Below are 18262 nucleotides of genomic sequence, written 5' to 3' on the forward strand. Positions count from 1 at the left end.
TAAACAGTGATATTAAATATGCTTTCACTTATCATGATCCAGTAGACTTATAATCTAGAGTAAGAGGTCGTCCTAAACCAACAACAGGTACTTGAAGTTCTTATATTCTCCGAGTTTATTTTTAAAAAGTTAAAAAAAAAAAAAAAAAAAAAAAAAACCTTTGTTAAGTTTCCAAAGTGATAGGATAAAAAGGTTGGCGTGAATTACATTTAGGTTAAATAAAAAGAAATTCCATGAGATAGAACAGATGTGTTTGTTTCCTTCTTTCTATTTAGATTGTTCTATTTTCCTGGTTGTGGGTTCAATACGACAAGACTATGCCATGGTGGGAAATTATAATCAATCTATACATTTCTATGTTTCAAAGGCTACTATTCGGTGGTGTGTATTTTATAAAGTAAAGCATATATTAAAATTGTCCTAAAAAGTTGAATCATTGGATTATTTCTTAATATAAAGATTTTGTGAGAGAATCTACAGTGCATTAAACATAGAAATGGAGAGCATCGACAGAATTCAATCTAGCAAAACACACACGGAGACACACAGACACACCCCAGTGCTGTTGTATGTATGAATGAGGATACACAGGCATTGCAGGTTGGTGTGGGAGTGTCTTTGCAGCCGTATTGCAGTGACAGCAAACTGTCAGGCTATTTTGTGCCCAGGTGCTATAAAATGTTGTCAGCAGTGTGGGTGTGGGTGGGGTTAAGACTCCTTTATCTGGATCCAGTTATGGATTACTTGTAGAGAAGTAACAGCAACTGCTAGAGGTGGAAACAAATGGTGGTGGCAGAAAGGTGCAAGTGAACAAAGCATGTTTTGTTCTGCAAGATCCAAAGGGGCTATATCAGGAATACTGTTAAAGACTTCTGCTCATCTGCTTCAAATCTCCTGGGGATTAAGCAACTGGGCTGTGTTTGTGGGGAAAGCACTGTAAAAGCAGCAGAAAGACACATTCCAAGGCTTCCTCAATACTGGCTTGAGGCAAGGGTTCAAACCACAGGACTTAACATTCTGATGCCATCATAGCTAAATAAGTTTAGACAAAACCAAACAAACTCCCCCAAACCTTTTTCTGTTTAGGCTAATACATTCTAATAAAAAATTTCAATAAATTTTAAAACATTCTAAAAGAATTAGCACAAGGATAGTCCTTTGTGGGCAGTGCTTTGTGATTTAAATTTGATATAAGATAATGTGAGTGTGAACTTCAAAATGATTTCATGTTTAAAAATATTTTCATAAGCATTGTAGTACCTTTTAGGTTCTAGTGTTAATATCATGACTAAACAAATTCAAATAAGTTATTAAGGGTCTGCAAAGGAGTTTATTTTACTGACAGTCTACAGAAAGAGTATTTCTGGAAAGTGTGTGTTTGGGGACTAAAACCTATTGTTTTGGGAAATGGCATTTGGGACATAAAGAGGCTACAGTTCAGGAGCTGAGAGACTTTTCAGCTGGCATCCCCTGGATGCAAATCTCAGCATAGAAACTAATAAGTGAGAGAAATGACAACTGAAGTTAGCCTCCACATGTGGACAGGCTTAGCCTGTGTTAATCTATCCCTGTTGGTGAGACAGGAGAAAGGGATAGGAGGGGTGCACTCAAGTAACAGGTATGAGCTGGACTCGAAGCAGAGATTTCCCAGATGATAAACCAGTGGCCTAAAGCCTGCCAGTGGAGCATGCTGACAACACAGCCTCTTTCACAGTGTTATAGACTGGAAAAATTTAATTTATTTTTTCCCCAAATAAAAGAATGGAAAGTCTACTTTAGCCTTTTTAAAAAAGCGGTGAGAGAAAATTGTCATTACACTCCAGCAGCTAAAACTCTCAGAACAAACCATGCACATTTTTATTAGAATATATATATATATATATATATATGGGAATATATATGGCTAAGACGGTGTGGGATTGTAAGGCATCTGAGAAATAATATATTAAAATGACATTAATAGAGAGTGAGCATTAATTTCACTAATGTCTAGACAAATGTGTTGCTCAAATAGAGAGAGATAAATTAGGTTGTTGCAAGCACTATTCAAAGTAATAGGTAGAAATAAGTATGAGCTTTAAAACTGAAGCCAACAACGTAGCTTATTATATGGTTAATAGTATTCTTCATGAAGCTATCAAATTGCATGTATTATTCAAACACTTTGTTCTTAATAAAAGTTTGAAACCAAAATGCCAAAGAGCATCTAAACAGTATCTCTACATTATTTAAATATTTATAGATAATTTTACATACTTCCAGAACAATTATTTTAAAATTAGATTGAAATTAATTAAAACAGCATGTTAAAGACAGAAAGAGAGAAAGAGAGAGAGAGAAAGAAAGGAAGGAAGGAAGGAAGGAAGGAAGGAAGGAAGGAAGAAAGGAAGAAAGAAAGAAAGAAAGAAAGAAAGGAAGGAAGGAAGGAAGGAAGGAAGGAAGGAAGGAAGCAAGCAAGCAAGCAAGCAGCTTTTAATTAGAACAGTGTTTCTGCATCCTGAAGAATTCTCTTACTAAAAATGTACCAGGTGGCCTATTGGTTTTCCTAATACTGCTCTCAGGCCATTGTCATTTTGGATTTACTGATGAGCCTTCAGATCTTGTACTTATCCTCACTCTGCTCCTGTGTTTACAAAGGCTTTTTATACAGTTTTTTTCCTAGTACAGTTCATTTGGCAAATAATAACTACAATTTAAAAAACATTATGGGCCAAATTCACCGCAATTGTGAAGTATGCTGTTAGTGAATTGACAACGGGGGAATTAGGCTTTAAAATAAGCAACTGTGGTAAACAGAGAGCATTTTCTAAGACAATAGTTTAGGTGTGATTAAGAGCTTGAGTTTATTATCTTGCTATGTGAAAGTGAACAATTTAAGCAGTAATCCATATGGCTTATTTTCTCATTGCATTAGTGCATGTCTTTGTTATCATATGAACTCTTAAATCGCTAGACACGTTGAAAAAAATTGAAGAGCAAAAACAAATGTGAAGGAATCACTTATTGGCGCTCATAACAACATCATTACTTCATCTCATGATTACTCCAAGAATGAAGCACAGAAGTAAAAGGCAATTTAATATGGTCAATGTATAATCGTTCTAAAATTACTTACCCACATAGAAATAAAATAGCCAAAGGTTCTTGCTTCAAGAAACTGATAGTGGAGTTAGACATACCACACTGAAGAGATCTCCAGGAACAGAAAACTATGGCCAAAGGGATTTTAGCAGTCTTTTTCTGCAGTATAATTGTTCTGGATTTTACTTTTTAACAACAATCTACGGAGTATTCGCAGCTGATTGTAGAAGCCAGACAATTGTTCTCTTCAATTTGTGCGGAAAATGTTTCCTCAAGAGTGGGCACTGCTCCCCAAGAAGCTACCTCTTTGCCACATGATCTATGTTTTGCTCAAGATTTGTTCTGGTCATAAGAAAAAAATAAAACATTTTTTTTTATTTTTTTTAGATTTAATCCTTGGTTCCTTAACCAATGTCAAGGTCTAAATGTACTGTGTTTTGACAAGTAATTTAATATGTAAGATGCTCTGAATGACTCTCCTGGTATGTATAAAAATAACTGTTGAACAGGTCAGAATAGAGATCTCATGATGTATAGCCATACGTCATTGGATTCTCATCAGTGTAGCCCACACTATGTGTCTGGTTATAAAAACCTTTTCAAAGGCCTTCCCATATTGTAATACTTAACGGCAGATACAGGGTAAGTAAAGCATGGAGGGGGAAAAAAATCAACATTTTCATGAAGGTGACCAGAACAAATTTTTAGCAGCAATGCATTCACAGCAGTTTAAGTGCTATGAATTAGTTTATTGGTCAAGCTCACAGCAGAGTAAATAGGACAGACTTCAAATGACAACATTTTTTTTAAAGATATTTTCTTTATTTACATTTCAAACGTTATCCCCTTTCCTAGTTTCCTGTCCTATCCCCTCCCTCCTCCCCCTGTTCTCCAACCCACCCACTCCCATTCCTGCTCCTGGCATTCCCCTATACTGGGGCATAGAGCCTTCACGGGACCAAGGGCCTCTCCTCCATTGATGACTGACTAGGCCATCCTCTGCTACATGTATAGCTAGAGCCACACGTTCCACCATGGGTTTTCTTTGATTGGTGGTATAGTGACAACATTCTTAAAGATGACTGCTCTGTTCAGTCTTGGATCTGAAGGAAGTTCAAGTAGGTAAATTTAAAATTCAACACCAAGAATCCAGGTAATGATGCCCAGGTGACATAGGCCACATGCAGATCTCATCCCTCTTCTGCTTGCTTTTGGGATTTTAAATTTTATTTCTATAGATTGCAAGTTATTAACAGAATCTTTCTAATTCCCAAAATTGCAACTAATCAATGAAAATTATACGTCCTTTTTTTATTGTTTTGATGTTGAAAGAGTATAAATCTATGTAGCCCTGGCTGGCCTGGGAGCTCACTATGTAAACAAGGAAAACCTGGAACTCAGAGATCTGTCTGACTCTGTCTCCTGACTGCTGGCCTTAAAAGAATGCACCATCAAATCTGGCATATTTGAATTCTTCTTACTATTTAAGAGACAAATAATAAAAACAGTAGGCTGTATACACTTTATAGTCACAAAGACATCCACGGAGTTCATTATCAGTGTTACAATACATAAGGTACCTATGTTTCTGTTTTCTTTGTATTTTGGGGACTTGAAAATTTAAAATGTCAACATGTATAACAGAAATATTCAGCATTGACAAAGAATAGTTATTTTGAAATAAGAACACACAAAAATTAAAATGTATCACATAGAGAAATTTATCATGTAGAATATCTTGCATGTTTAGAGCTTCTATAATAACCATGTACACTTGACTTAGAATCTTTTTAAGAGACAATATGCAGTGTTTTCCAACTTCTAGTATATGTTTGTTGAATTAATTATCCTTTATCATTCCCTGTGTCCTCTTTCTGGACAGACACACAAAAATGGCTAGAATATGTAGCAAACAAAGGGCGCTAAAGTCTTGTTCTGTTCCGATATATTCTCTCACTATTGTTCATCTTAATCTTTTTCCTCCAGGAGTATTTTGACTGTGGTGTTTTGATTTGGCTAATAAAATCTGAACACTGTGTGATTTGTTTCAGAAATAGCCTGCTACCCTCCTATACAGCTCCAGGTTACCCAGAACCCTTCCTTCTATTGGTAATTGTTTTTCATTACCCCAATTGTTGTGGTTTTATGATCTCTCGACTTCATATTAGGTAATTATTGTACTTTTATTAAACACATCAGCATGTAATCAAAAGTGCATCTCATTATACACAGAGTGAAATTTAATAACCAGTACTTCTAACACTCACTTTCTCCTAAACTCTTTTATTCTTACACAGAATTTTAAAAAGTCAGACTACATAAGTACATTTGTCATGCTGATTTGGGTGAAGTCTATTTATAAAACACTCCAATCATTTTTAAAGACATTCTTTCCAGAACTGTACTCTGCTTCCATATATTGACATCTATGAGTCCACATGTGTCTGTAACTGAGGAGCAGTGACACTGATTGGGTAAATAATTAAATGTGTATTTTTATCTTAGCTTGACATAGGTGCTCATTTGATTCCTTCTTGCTCAGATGTAACACTGTATTTAAAATTTTAATTATCTTCTCTCTTCCTTGCTTCACCTTAATTTTGCCAAAGTAAATTTGAAGCAAAATGGTGCCTTTTGAGTAATCTCTAAAATGCCTGTTATAGCCTTTAAGATGCGAACCTCTAAAGCCTCCACTGCAGTTTCCAGTTCACTTGCTATCTTCAATTGAAAACACTGCTTCGTTCACCCATCCACTCATCATGTGTGTGTTTGTGACTCTTGTGTAGACTCTGTCCTTTTCCCGTTGTTCAAGGAGAATTTCTTGTCAGTTTACTTCTGTGAAGCAAATACTATCAGGAACTTTTATACTGTAGTGGGTTCTCATGTGACTCTACTCTCTGAATTTCATCTTTACCGTCCTCATATGGAACTTGTACGAAACAAATTCTTATTTCCACATCCTCAGATAGTGAAGACTTGTGGATAGGTTTCCCAAAAGTTTTTCATGGAAACTTTCATTATCCCTGTTCATGCTTATTAGTTCTTAGCAGAGGGACATTTGGCAACAATAAACATGAATAGCCTGAGGATTTATTATATTGTTTCCCTTTAGTTTCATTCATTTGACAAATGCATTTCACATTTGACCATGCCCATTTATTTTTGTACCACATTAACTGGTGTAAGAAATTGGCTTGAAAGCAACAACAATAATAATATAAAGGGAAAAAATAGGCTAAAATGATCTATTTCAGAAAGGAAATTGTCATGAAAAATTAGTAAGAATTAAAATGTTATAGCTAAAACATGCTTTAATCTATTATCAATAGAGCATGAATGGATACTGTCCTCAAAAAAAAGTTACTTTTTTTTTATTCAAAAGGAATAAATGTAGCTGACATGCTCAGCTATTTTCTCACAAAAGGGCAGATGAAGTTTGTCTTTCTTTGGACTGTGCCACTCTATATTTAAACTAGCTACTGTTTTAGATCTGAAAATATTATCCTTGGATTACTAATAACTGTTATATATAACTGGCCTTAAGACCATTGCTCACTGTTTCCAAAGGCTGTTTCAGACCTTGGATAGTACCAATTGGTTCCAAGACAGTAAGACAAGAGTAATTTCTTCTGTGTATCCTTTCTTATTAAGAGAACTTTAAATATGATTTATATTAGAGGAGTGCACTAATGGTATCAGCACCATCCAGTTTCATAACTATTCATTTTAATAAGTTATTTCAATGTTAGTTTGTTAATTGTCAAGTACTTCAGAGATAAAATATGAAGATTTAACAAGTCTGTATATTTTAAGTCCTTGTCCAATACCTTTTTACGAAAGGAAATATCAACAATTCAAAAACCATAAGAAAGAAAAAAAGAAAATCCTCCTCCTCCTCCACCACCACCACCACCACCACCACCACCACCACCACCACAACAACAACAACAAACCCAGATGCACACATTCTAAACAAGAATAAGAGCGAGCCTCAAAATAGGAAAAGTATATACTTGCAAGCCTACTGATCTGAGTTCACTCCTCTCCAGGTTGAAGGAGACAGTCATTTCTCACAGTGAGCTCACTTCTACAAAAGCAGAGTATACTGAATGTGTGAGTGCACATGCCTGTGCACACACATGCGCACACACACACACACACACACACACACACACACACACACACACACGTCATAAAAAAATGGAGCCTTAGAGGTTAAAAATTTACATTGCCACAGACCAAACTATAATGTAGTGGTTCTTTGTGATGTGTATATAACATTTTTCTTGATATATAGATTCTTGTGATGTGTATATAACATATTCTTGTGATGTGTATATAACATTTTTCTTGATATATAGAATAAAATGAGAATAAAATCTTTGATTTTATTGTATAGTATAAAAGTTTAAATCAGCCAAAAAAACCCCGCCCATGTTTAAATTTATGACTACATTTATTTCTTCACTTGTGTGTGGAGAGTGGAAGCAGGCACGTGCCACAGCCCTCCTGTCGTGGGCTGAGGACAGCTTGAAGGAGGTGTTTCTCACCTTTTACCTTGTAGTGCGAGGCTCGAACTCGGGCCCTTGGTCTTGGTGGTTTTAGCCACTGAACCATTTTGCTGGCAATGGTCACAAATATTTGTAATATCTAAGCTTATGTTTAGATCTGGGAAAAATATAATCTCTAGGAAGGATTATAATTAAATTTTTATAGACAGTATGAAAATCAGTTGGACATGTGCTATGATGGAGTTGTACAGTTTTCACAAATTGTGAACATCTCGTAATTGTTTTAGTGAATCTTGTAGGAAGAACATAGTTGCTATTAAAAGCATATATATATATATATATATATATATATATATATATATATCTGCACTAGGCTTTTAAAATTAAAATTACATTTTATTATTCAACTTGCTTACAGAGAATTTCATGTTTTTCCATATGCTTCATCACCCATATTACTATTACTGAAAACACCATACTGAAGGAAAAGCATGGGGGTAGGAATGTACGATGTCTCAAACTATTACTTGAGGCTCCCACTTTGATATCTCTGTAAAATATAGACCACTAATTTCATTTGCAAATTGGAAGACACAGGCAATGTAGTCTCATTGCTCAAAGGTCAATGATAGTAACAGAATTTAAATTTAATTTTGTATGACTGGAGTCTTTCTCTTTTCTCTTTCCCTTCCTTCCTTCCTTCCTTCCTTCCTTCCTTCCTTCCTTCCTTCCTTCCTTCCTTCCTTCCTGTCTACTTTTTTTAAAGGCAGGATTTCTTGGTGTAGTTCTGGATATCCTGGAACTTGTTCTGTAGAACATGCTGGTTTCCAACTCAGAAATCTAATCTGCCTGCCTCTCCCTTCTACGTATGGGGAATAAAGGTGTGTGTCACTACTGTCCACCTGACTAGAATTTATTTAAAGAAGAAATTTTGCTTCATATTCAGTAACAAAGCATGGCTTTAATAAAAATAGCAATATAGACAAAATCATTGGAAAAGAAAGAAATGTGAGGTGGATATCTGCTTATACAAGCATTGGGTAGCGTTTTTACCTTATATAGAAATCAGGCATATAAAACTAAAAATGAAGAAAAGTAATCAGTGTGTTAACACAGTAAAATCTCTGTCTATCTGTCTGTCTGTCTATCTGTCTATCTATCTATCATCTATCTCTATTTATTGTCTATTGATTTTATACCCTCAACAAAAATTTTAACTTCATAATCACTTCATTAAAAGATATTTTTAGATTTCTGAATCTTTTATATGTATTGAACCAACTTCCTGTCTACTACTAAAAGCCTTGGAAGATTTCTGTTACTGAATCTTTTAATGTTGAAAGAATACTAGGATATATTTGTGGTTATGGTCATAGAAGCATAAACATACTTTGAAAACATTATGAATAGTGTGTCCTGAGAACCTTGTAAAAGTAGACAGAAAAAAAAAAGATTTCTTCATATCATATTCCTTAGGATAATGTTTGTAGGAAGGATTCTAGCGTTATATAACTACATGAATTTTTTAATTATTCACTTAAAAATTTTTATGTTTACTTTAAAAAAAGCCAGGTATATGTAAAATTCTAGTCATTAAGTGGAAAACTGCAAAGAAAATTAATTTATTATTTTAAAAATATGGTTTAAGTTGATATGAAAACATGCAAGCTGGACATAATTAAATATAAGTAGAATATGTTTGGGCATCAAACACTGACAGATGTTTAACATAAGTCTAAGAAGTAGCTAATATTTAGTGAAAAAATCATGTTTATAAATTCAGGTTTTGGAATGTGAGGGACCTATAGAAAATCGCATAAATATCTAGATAGTCAAGTGCTAGCTGGAGTTACTGAAGCTTTGATGTTTTTTAAAAGGGGCTATATGTTAGGAATAGGCAAATACTCTTGTAAAATATGCTGATGAAATGAGTGGGAACACCCATCAAAGAAATGATAGTATTTGAAAACTTTATAAATCAATGTGTAGTTATAAATAGTCATGTACAAAGAATTAGGAGGTGGTATTCTCTACATTTCTATTTTACATAGTGTTGTCATCTTTCTTATCCAATGTATGTATGCATGCATGCATGCATGTAGGTAGGTAGGTATTTATATATTTATGTATGTAGAACTGTCATCTATCTATTATCTATCATCATCATTTGTTGATATTATAAAATATAAAGTTATACTTTTATCTAATTAATGTGGTACTACCAAGTGTCACATGATTGTGCTTTTCTCATCTTTAACAGCAAGATGTTCTGATGATGGTTCAATCATTTTGGCTGGTGAGATACAATCAAGTATGACCTGCTATTTATTTTTGTATTCCAAATGGTTTCTTTGTTGACCTTAAACAGGTGCTATTCCATAATGAAAGCCATATTAAGGTGTCAAGGTCCCCCTAAGGAGGCTCTCATACCAGTAGTCCATTAAGAATACTCCTAGTGATAGTTACTAGATCTACTCAGAGGACAACTTATAAAAGTAAAATATTAAGGAGTTCTGCTCAGAGGGAACACGTGCTATGTTTGTTGGAGTTTCTTTGAAAAACACACAACCTCATTTAATTAAGCATTCTCACAGTTGAAAGAGCTAACTGGAAGCTACATGCATTGGTTCTTAAACTGCAAAAATCACTACTTTGAAATATTAGCACATTTGTATTGAATGGAGTTTATTATAAATGCTTCCAGAGGAAAAAACAAAGGTATTTCATACAAGAAATACTGATATTTTTAAAATTTCTTGAGATTTTCACAATTTTGAAAACAAAATGTAGTTCTCTTTTCTATTGCAAAATCATAATTTTTGCTGTGGTAGACATAATTATGAGATATAGAGATGGACTAGTGTTTTTTAAATATTAGAATTTAGGAATTTAATTTAATGGAGAATTATATTTACAATACATTATAGTCACTGATTTATACTTGATGATCAATAAGTATTTGTTTAGTGACATACTTTTTTCTCAAATTCATGCCTAAAATACTGTGAATAAAATAGCATCTAATATTGTGCAAGATGAGAATGGTAGACTGGATCCAATTTACTTTTTATACAAGTGTTCTTTGTATATACTCTCAACATCTATACATCTATATGGTCTTCTAGTCAGAAAGCAATAATTTAGCACATGAACTTATAAATTATGTCCATTATCAAGTTATTACCATCTACCAACAAATGCAGCTTCACAATATGAACTGCAATAAAGGTATTGCTTTAAGAATTTCTCTTTTGTAATGAAATCCATTCTTAGCTTGCTCATGAAAATATTTTTAGGAAAGCGTTGCAAGAAGATGAAGATTTGGAATTTTTTTTTATGGAAGTGGTAATACAGTATGCCCTCCAATAAGCTTCCCTGAGTTTTGGTACCAAATCATGAGCCCAAATCCCCAGCAAATATTTATATAAATCAATAACTCTGTGATGGGTAGACAGGGTGGTCTTACTCTGTACTCTTCTTTGTGTGATATACTCAATCAACTAAGTGTAACCCGAATTCCCTTTTGAATGAACAAATGACGGCTTGACTTCACATAAATAGGAACTACAGAAGTTGGTACCTCATGACTGGCTTATTTGAAAAACTTACATGAAATGAAACCCTTCATATACTGACAGGTTGTTGTCATGAATGCTGATAAATGTGAATACTTAGGGCATGGCAGATACTCTTGGACACTAGGGAATCAACTGTTGGATTTCTATCAAGGTTTTTAGCTTCCTATGACAGCATACCTTTACCTCCAGTGAAGGAAGAAGAAAATGTCAGATGCTATCCTTCTTGGTTGTAATGGATTCAAGAATTTCTCATCGGCCCATACCTTCACTCCACATTCACACAGCCAATATACATTAAGGATCTACTCTAGTGAGAATATTCCATTAAATTCCCCAATGTGGAACATGCACTTTTGGAGTAGAGAACAAGAACCATTAACTTAAGAAATTAGTGTGGCATGACTATGACCAATAGAACCTGTTTAGTGAGTCTGGGAGAAATTTTTCCCAACTATAGAGTCCAAACTCTTAAAAATCTCAGATTCATTTTGGTTGAATTCCATCATAAACCCAGTTCTGGTACATGAAAACCTTTTATTATCACTCTAAATCACATATATGCTTTGAAGAGTTGTATATAGTTGTTTTGTTTAGCAACAGAAAATATGCACTGAAAGATAAAGTAATAAAAATATACAATTATAAGTTTAGCAGTACATCTATATTCTCAGTGTGTCTCTGTGTAAACATTGTATAAAAGACGACTTTGTATTTATTAGTGGCTTGTAGGAGTGTTTGACACATTGTAGATATCCAAGCTGCTGTAGGGATGTGTTGTTTATATAAGAACCCAAATATATACATCACAATACTTAAGCATTGAATTCATTCGCCATATGATCATAAGTATAGCTTAGCTCAAATAAGGTGCTCATATGTATGTATTTATATAAGTAGACATGTATCACTATGCAATATGTCAATGATTCCTGATTTGAAAAACTTTAAATTATATTATTAAATGTGCTCATTTCATTTGAAATAAAATTAGTGATCATTTTTAGAATTTACTTATAATTTAGATTCTACTACAGAATCTCAGTCTACATTAGTATGAAGATCACTATTATTTGCTGTTTATTCTTTTATTTATTCAGAATGTGGAATCTCTGACCCAGAAAGATTGCTCAATGGCCTTACAAACATATATTGGGTTTTACTATTTGCCTCTGCTTCAAAGGATTTCTTTCCACTTCATTCATTTCCCAATTGTCTTTCTCAGGACAAGGGAAGCTCACTGCTTATGAGAGGTCTACCACTCTCAAGGCAATTACACTTATTGAGTCATCTCTGAACAATTTTTACTTCCATGTCAAGAAAAATAAATGCCCGAGGGAAAGGGTTAACAATTCAAGAGATATTTCTATGTATCCAAATGAGGACAGGATTTGTGGTTTGTTCTTCCCTGTTACTTCAGAGCTATCATGGATCTCCAGTTCTTTGCTAAATGTACAAATGAAGGCTATGCAGAAAGCATAGTGATGATCAGAAGTCTCCATGGTGAGTATGTAGAAACAGTGGACTTGAAATAACTTGAACTGTTTATATTCTAGTCTTTATCAAGTAAGATATGACTTGGAGGATGCAAGTAGCTACTTTCTCATTTTGGGGACGGGGTGAGAAATGAAATCTAATTTTTTAAATTCTTCAAAATTATTTATATTATCTAAGAAATTTTCAAGAGTAAATGAGAGGAGGTAAGAAAAGGGAATGGTGTGAATGCTACCAAAATATATAAGTCATGTATTAAATTATTAGTCAATTAAAATTTTGTTTTAAAAAACAAGTATGTGAAAGGGAAAAAACTTGACTTTTTTTTTAAAGTGAGATCTCTACAGTTCTATTTTGCTTTAAGCAACTCGAAAACAAGATGGTCTTAAACAGTCTTTACAAATGTCTCAACATAAGCCTGTAAACGTGCAGACATGTGCATAGCTAAGCACTGGTAAGAAGGGTGAACAGCAATTACAAAATCTTAATAATCTACTCTTGGTGCACCACTCTGAAATCCAGCATGAATTTCCTGTACAGAGTCCAGTTAACTGACACCTTAAATGTCAGTTTGAGTGTTGATTTAATAAATAATGAGGAATTCTGAATAAAGAAATATTTTAAACTTCATGTATTCACAGCAAACTGTTTGGAAATAAATTGGCTTCACTCTTCAAAAAAAAAAAAAAAAGAAATCTAATCATGAAATATAGAACATAATAAAAGTATTTTAAAGCTATAAAACATATTTACAGTAAAACTATTATTGTGATATACATTAGATAATAGATATTAAATGAGAAAAATAGAGTAAGCCAAAATAATAAAATAAAACACTTTGCCTAACCCATTACTTAAATAAGATACTCTCTTGACATTCAAGTGCTGGACAGGAAAAAAACAAAACAAAACAAAAAACAAACAAGCAAACAAACAAAAAACCTCTTCTTTCTTTGCAAATTTTAAGATAGTTTGGAAATCTAGACAGTGATGGTGTACTGGCTAGTTTTGTGTCAACTTGACACAGCTGGAGTTATCACAGAGAAAGGAGCTTCAGTTGAGGAAATGCCTCCATGAGATCCAACTGTAAGGCATTTTCTCAATTAGTGATCAAGGGGGAAAGGCCCCTTGTCGGTGGGACCATCTCTGGGCTGGTAGTCTTGGGTTCTATAAGAGAGCAGGCTGAGCAAGCCAGGGGAAGCAAGCCAGTAAAGAACATCCCTCCATGGCCTCTGCATCAGCTCCTGCTTCCTGACCTGTTTGAGTTCTAGTCCTGACTTCCTTGGTGATAAACAGCAGTATGGAATTGTAAGCTGAATAAACCCTTTCCTCCCCAACTTGCTTCTTGGTCATGATGTTTGTGTAGGAATAGAAACCCTGACTATGACAGATGGTAATCTGGACTTCTTTTAATGAAAAGTTAAGATGAAAGGGACAAAATTAGTAAGTTCTGTAGGCCAGGACATAATTGGTTCTGATGGCTGGCACAGTAAAAGAACATACAAAAAGCAGGCAGTTCCACTGTGGGTTTGTTTTAAAATCACATTAAGACACAAAAGCTACAACAATAGAGGAAAACAGTGGATCTGATTGTTTCAGCTTTTCAAAATGTAAAATAATGTCACCTGTTCTTCGCATTTTTACTCATTTCTTCATAATACCCTGTGAGAGAAACATTCTAACCTCCACTTTCCAGAGGCAACTTCTCCTTAGAGTTTAATTTACCCACAGTCATATGACTTGTCTCTGATAGTAGATCTAGGATATTACAACCAGAATTCATCTGTTCACAAAGAATCCACACTATACTATTATTGTAACAGTGAAGGGAAATGTCTGGAGGAGTCCAAAGGCTCAAAGAGGGGTTCACAGCTGTGACCCATAAACCACTCTCTAGATTTGGCCTTCAAAGTAACAAAGAAATGCTTTAGTTTTTTAACAAGGTGACAAGCTTTGAGAGAGAGAAAGAGAGAGGGAACGCTCAAGGAGAAAGAGCTTTCAACACTATAAGTGGTTGGCCCAAGGCCATGAAAGTGCAGTTTGTAAAATCTTTGAAGGTTAAAGAATCTCTATAGACTAAAAGGCTAAGCTAACTATTTTTGGTCAAGTGACTAAGAGTAAAGTTCACACACACACACACACACACACACACACACACGGAGAGGGAGTGGGAGAGGACAAATGAGCCATTTATTTGTACCCTTGAGATCTCAGTATAATAAGTCAGCTGTCATTCCTTGGTGATGATTAGCAAAACAGTTATTATCTCTTATTTTGACCTGATATTATTCTAAATGCTTTCTATTTGATTCTAATAGCAACCCTTTAGGAATGACCAGGAAATGTTTGGTGACAGAGCTCACTGCCTTTACAATTGTGTTCTGCTTATGTCAGAGTAGATGAGTAATTACAATGACTACGTATTTATCCAGTCATTTTGTCATTTAATATAATCGTATCCTAAAGGGGTTTATTATAAAATTTCACCTGCTGAACATATTAAAAGATTGTTAGTGTTTGTGATACAGTCATCTATTGCCAACTACTAGGAATTTCATGCAATTGCTATAGTGTTCTTTTAGTATCTTATAGGTTATATTTGGTTGAGATGGGATTCTGTGGAAGATGGGGTAGAATCAAAGAATGTAGGAGGTATTCTAATATGTTCACAACACATTTATATGATATTGTTAATAATTTAAAAATAATGCAAAAGTAGGCACAAAAAATAAGCTAAATCAAAGAACGGAGCTCACAGATTTTATTTATGATTATGTATACATATGTACACATATGTACACATATGTACATCCATGTCCTCTGAGGATCAATGTCATACGAAACATAAAGTCATGTGCTAGAGTATAGTTGTTGATTTATTGAGCCATGAAGTTCCTGGTGGCATATGATGAACAACAGTTTCTTGATAGTGTTCAATTTGTTTCTATTTATATTTGGTTAGTGATGGGGATCAAACATAAGGTCTGTGAATGCTAAGCAATCTCTCTGCCAGTAAACTACATACAAGTCCTGATGAAAAGTTTTTATACTCTATATGGGGAAAAAACAACATTTTGTTTCTTGTTTTCATCCTAGATTGTCCATTTTTACCTACAGTGGTTAAAACTGATATTCAGTGTGTAAGGAAGACAGTATTATTCATATATATATATGTATATATATATATATATATATATATATATATATATGTGTGTGTGTGTGTGTGTGTGTGTGTGTGTGTGTGTGTGTGTGTGTATGAGTGTGTGCGTGTGTGTCACATTTGAAATCAATGTGATCAAGATATTCTAACAAGAACCCAGGAATTTATCTTCAATAAGGAATTTTATTTATGTCAACAAAACTAAAATATTTTTAAATCATGTAGAGAAATTTACCAGATTCTGTAATCAAGTAACAATAATGCAAGATTTGTAAGGTCTTAAAAGTCAGGAACATATGCAAACTAGATATTCAAATAATTTATAATAATTTATAAAGGTAGACCAACATTTGTCACTGATAAGTTAAGTTCATAAAGGGATTTAAATTCTTCTACCAAAGTCCAGGGACCTGGATGAAAAGTGGTAGCCTGAGAATGATTTTCAGGTTTTATCTGGGAAGTACCAACTATGGAAATTTCATATTTAATAGAATATTGATTTGTATAAATATAAGGAGTATTCAAGCTTTCAAAAGGAGCAATTACAATGTCATATGACCTTATGTATAGACTTGAATCTCACTGTGTTTTGAGAAATTAACACATATAATATGAAATAAAACACTTTTTGTATTAGTGTGTAATTACATATTACAGTATACTTCAAATTGTCTAGGATATAAATTAATGAAGATAGAAAAATTTAGGGTTTATTTTCCTAAAATGCCAATATTTTTCAAATTTTTCAATTATTTTCAAAGAAATATTTGCTGTTCCCAGTATTTCTAGCTACTATACATTTTGTTGATATAATTTATATATTAGTAAATCAAGCTGTTTTATTTGTAAATTAAATATAGCAGATAATAGACATATTGAGGTAGGCATGCCTATAAATTCACCTGTAACATAATGGCATTTTACAAATAAAAATACTTTTAAAAACTATCATCATTTGACACTTTATCATGCAAGATTCTGCTATATTTGAATTTTTTCTTTAAAAATAACTTTCTTTACAACAGTTATTAATGATAAAGTCTCAAATGCTCTGATTGAACATGCAAATTTAAATTTAAAACGTTAGCCTAAAAACTCTCTTAGAAAGCAGATCAAGTAATTCAACAGGCTCAGGAGCCTGGAGGAGTGAAGCAGCTTCATTTCCATAATATAATTAAAGAAACACTGATGCTGTTACATTTACAAGTAATTTAATTTAGTCTATATCAAAGGAGAAATGTAAAGGAAGAGAAGAGGCCAAAGGCTTCCTTGTGGGTAGCACAGGTGGCTAGCACCCTACCCCCTATCTGTAAAAGAAGTCTTGCTGCTGCCATTAGCCTCGGTCGATTCATTTGTGATTTCTAAATTAGCTCTGAAGGAAACCATAGCTTACTTGAGGATCCAGTCGAGTATCTGTGTGTCTGGCTCTTTTTGTCTTTGTTCACAGACAAAGCACTTGCACTGGTCATGGAAAAAAGGTCTAAATCCGTGTCTTCTCTGCTTACAAGCCTTGCCTGGGAGCAATGGGGGAGAATGTATACAATCATGAAACAAAATATGGCATTTTCTGAATGCGGCTCACATTACCCCAAATAAATAAACAGGTTCTGTCAAACAACCCTCTTCAAAATGATACCACAATCCTTTATTGCTGCCCAGGCAGAACAAATGCACTATGTCAAAGCATTTTTTTTGCAAATAAGAGCCGATTTTAAAATTGAGGTTTGCTATTTGAGTCTGTACAACAAAAGAAAACATTTTACTACAGTCATTTTGATGAAAATCAATCTTAAAAGCAGCGGGTGAAACTTTAAACAGCTTAACATCACTTACTGACCAAGTATATTATTTAATACTAATTAAATGTTAGAAATGTCATGTTAGATTATTTTTCCAGTATTTGTATTTAAACTAGATTATAGTGGTATTTTCTATCAACAACTCTCAAAATCAATTTTCCATATTTGTGTACCATTGCATTACAGACAATATACATCCTTTCATTATAACCATTATCTGTGTAAAATATTATACTTTAAATGATCTAATTTTGAGGTCATGTTAAATATATAATAATTACAAGACACATTTAATGCACCCAATCGATTGTTCATTTCATCTGAAATTATTTTTGTTCTTTTATTACTATGTAACGCTAATATTTAGCATCAGTATAGAGTTGTTTCTTACCTATGGGGTCTTCTCTTACAGAATGTCAGGCATCATTACGAATTTATCAAGACTGAGCTGTGAACTGGGGAATATGCTATTATGGAAAATATAACAGCCTCTAAGTGGATGGGATCTACCCCAAACCACTGCATAATTGAATCCCTGTGAGAGACTATTGTCCTAAATGTTTGATGGAAGGAAAATTTAAACACAGTGAAATAAAGACAAGAAACCACCACAGTAGTTAAAAAGTTATCTGTGTAACGAAT

The 18262-nt window shown here is 33.8% G+C and overlaps 1 protein-coding gene across 12 annotated transcripts in view; it reads right to left on the reverse strand.

Moving 5' to 3' along the window:
- The window catches only part of Lrriq1 (leucine-rich repeats and IQ motif containing 1), a 191999-nt gene that overhangs the window by 1798 nt on the left and 171939 nt on the right, over nt 1–18262 (reverse strand). For 9 of the 12 annotated variants that reach the window (XM_011243593.2, XM_030245338.1, XM_030245337.1 and 6 more), the window contains one exon: nt 17215–17335. In XM_011243593.2, coding sequence (XP_011241895.1) covers nt 17215–17335 — 121 coding nt within the window. Of the gene's footprint in view, nt 1–3115; nt 3424–17010; nt 17336–18262 lie in introns of those variants that run through there. The other 3 variants (XR_871734.2, XM_006514259.3, NM_001163559.2) reach the window with 3 other exon arrangements.

Source organism: Mus musculus, chromosome 10 (assembly GCF_000001635.26).
Source record: "Mus musculus strain C57BL/6J chromosome 10, GRCm38.p6 C57BL/6J".
In the NCBI taxonomy this organism is placed as follows: Eukaryota; Metazoa; Chordata; class Mammalia; order Rodentia; family Muridae; genus Mus; species Mus musculus.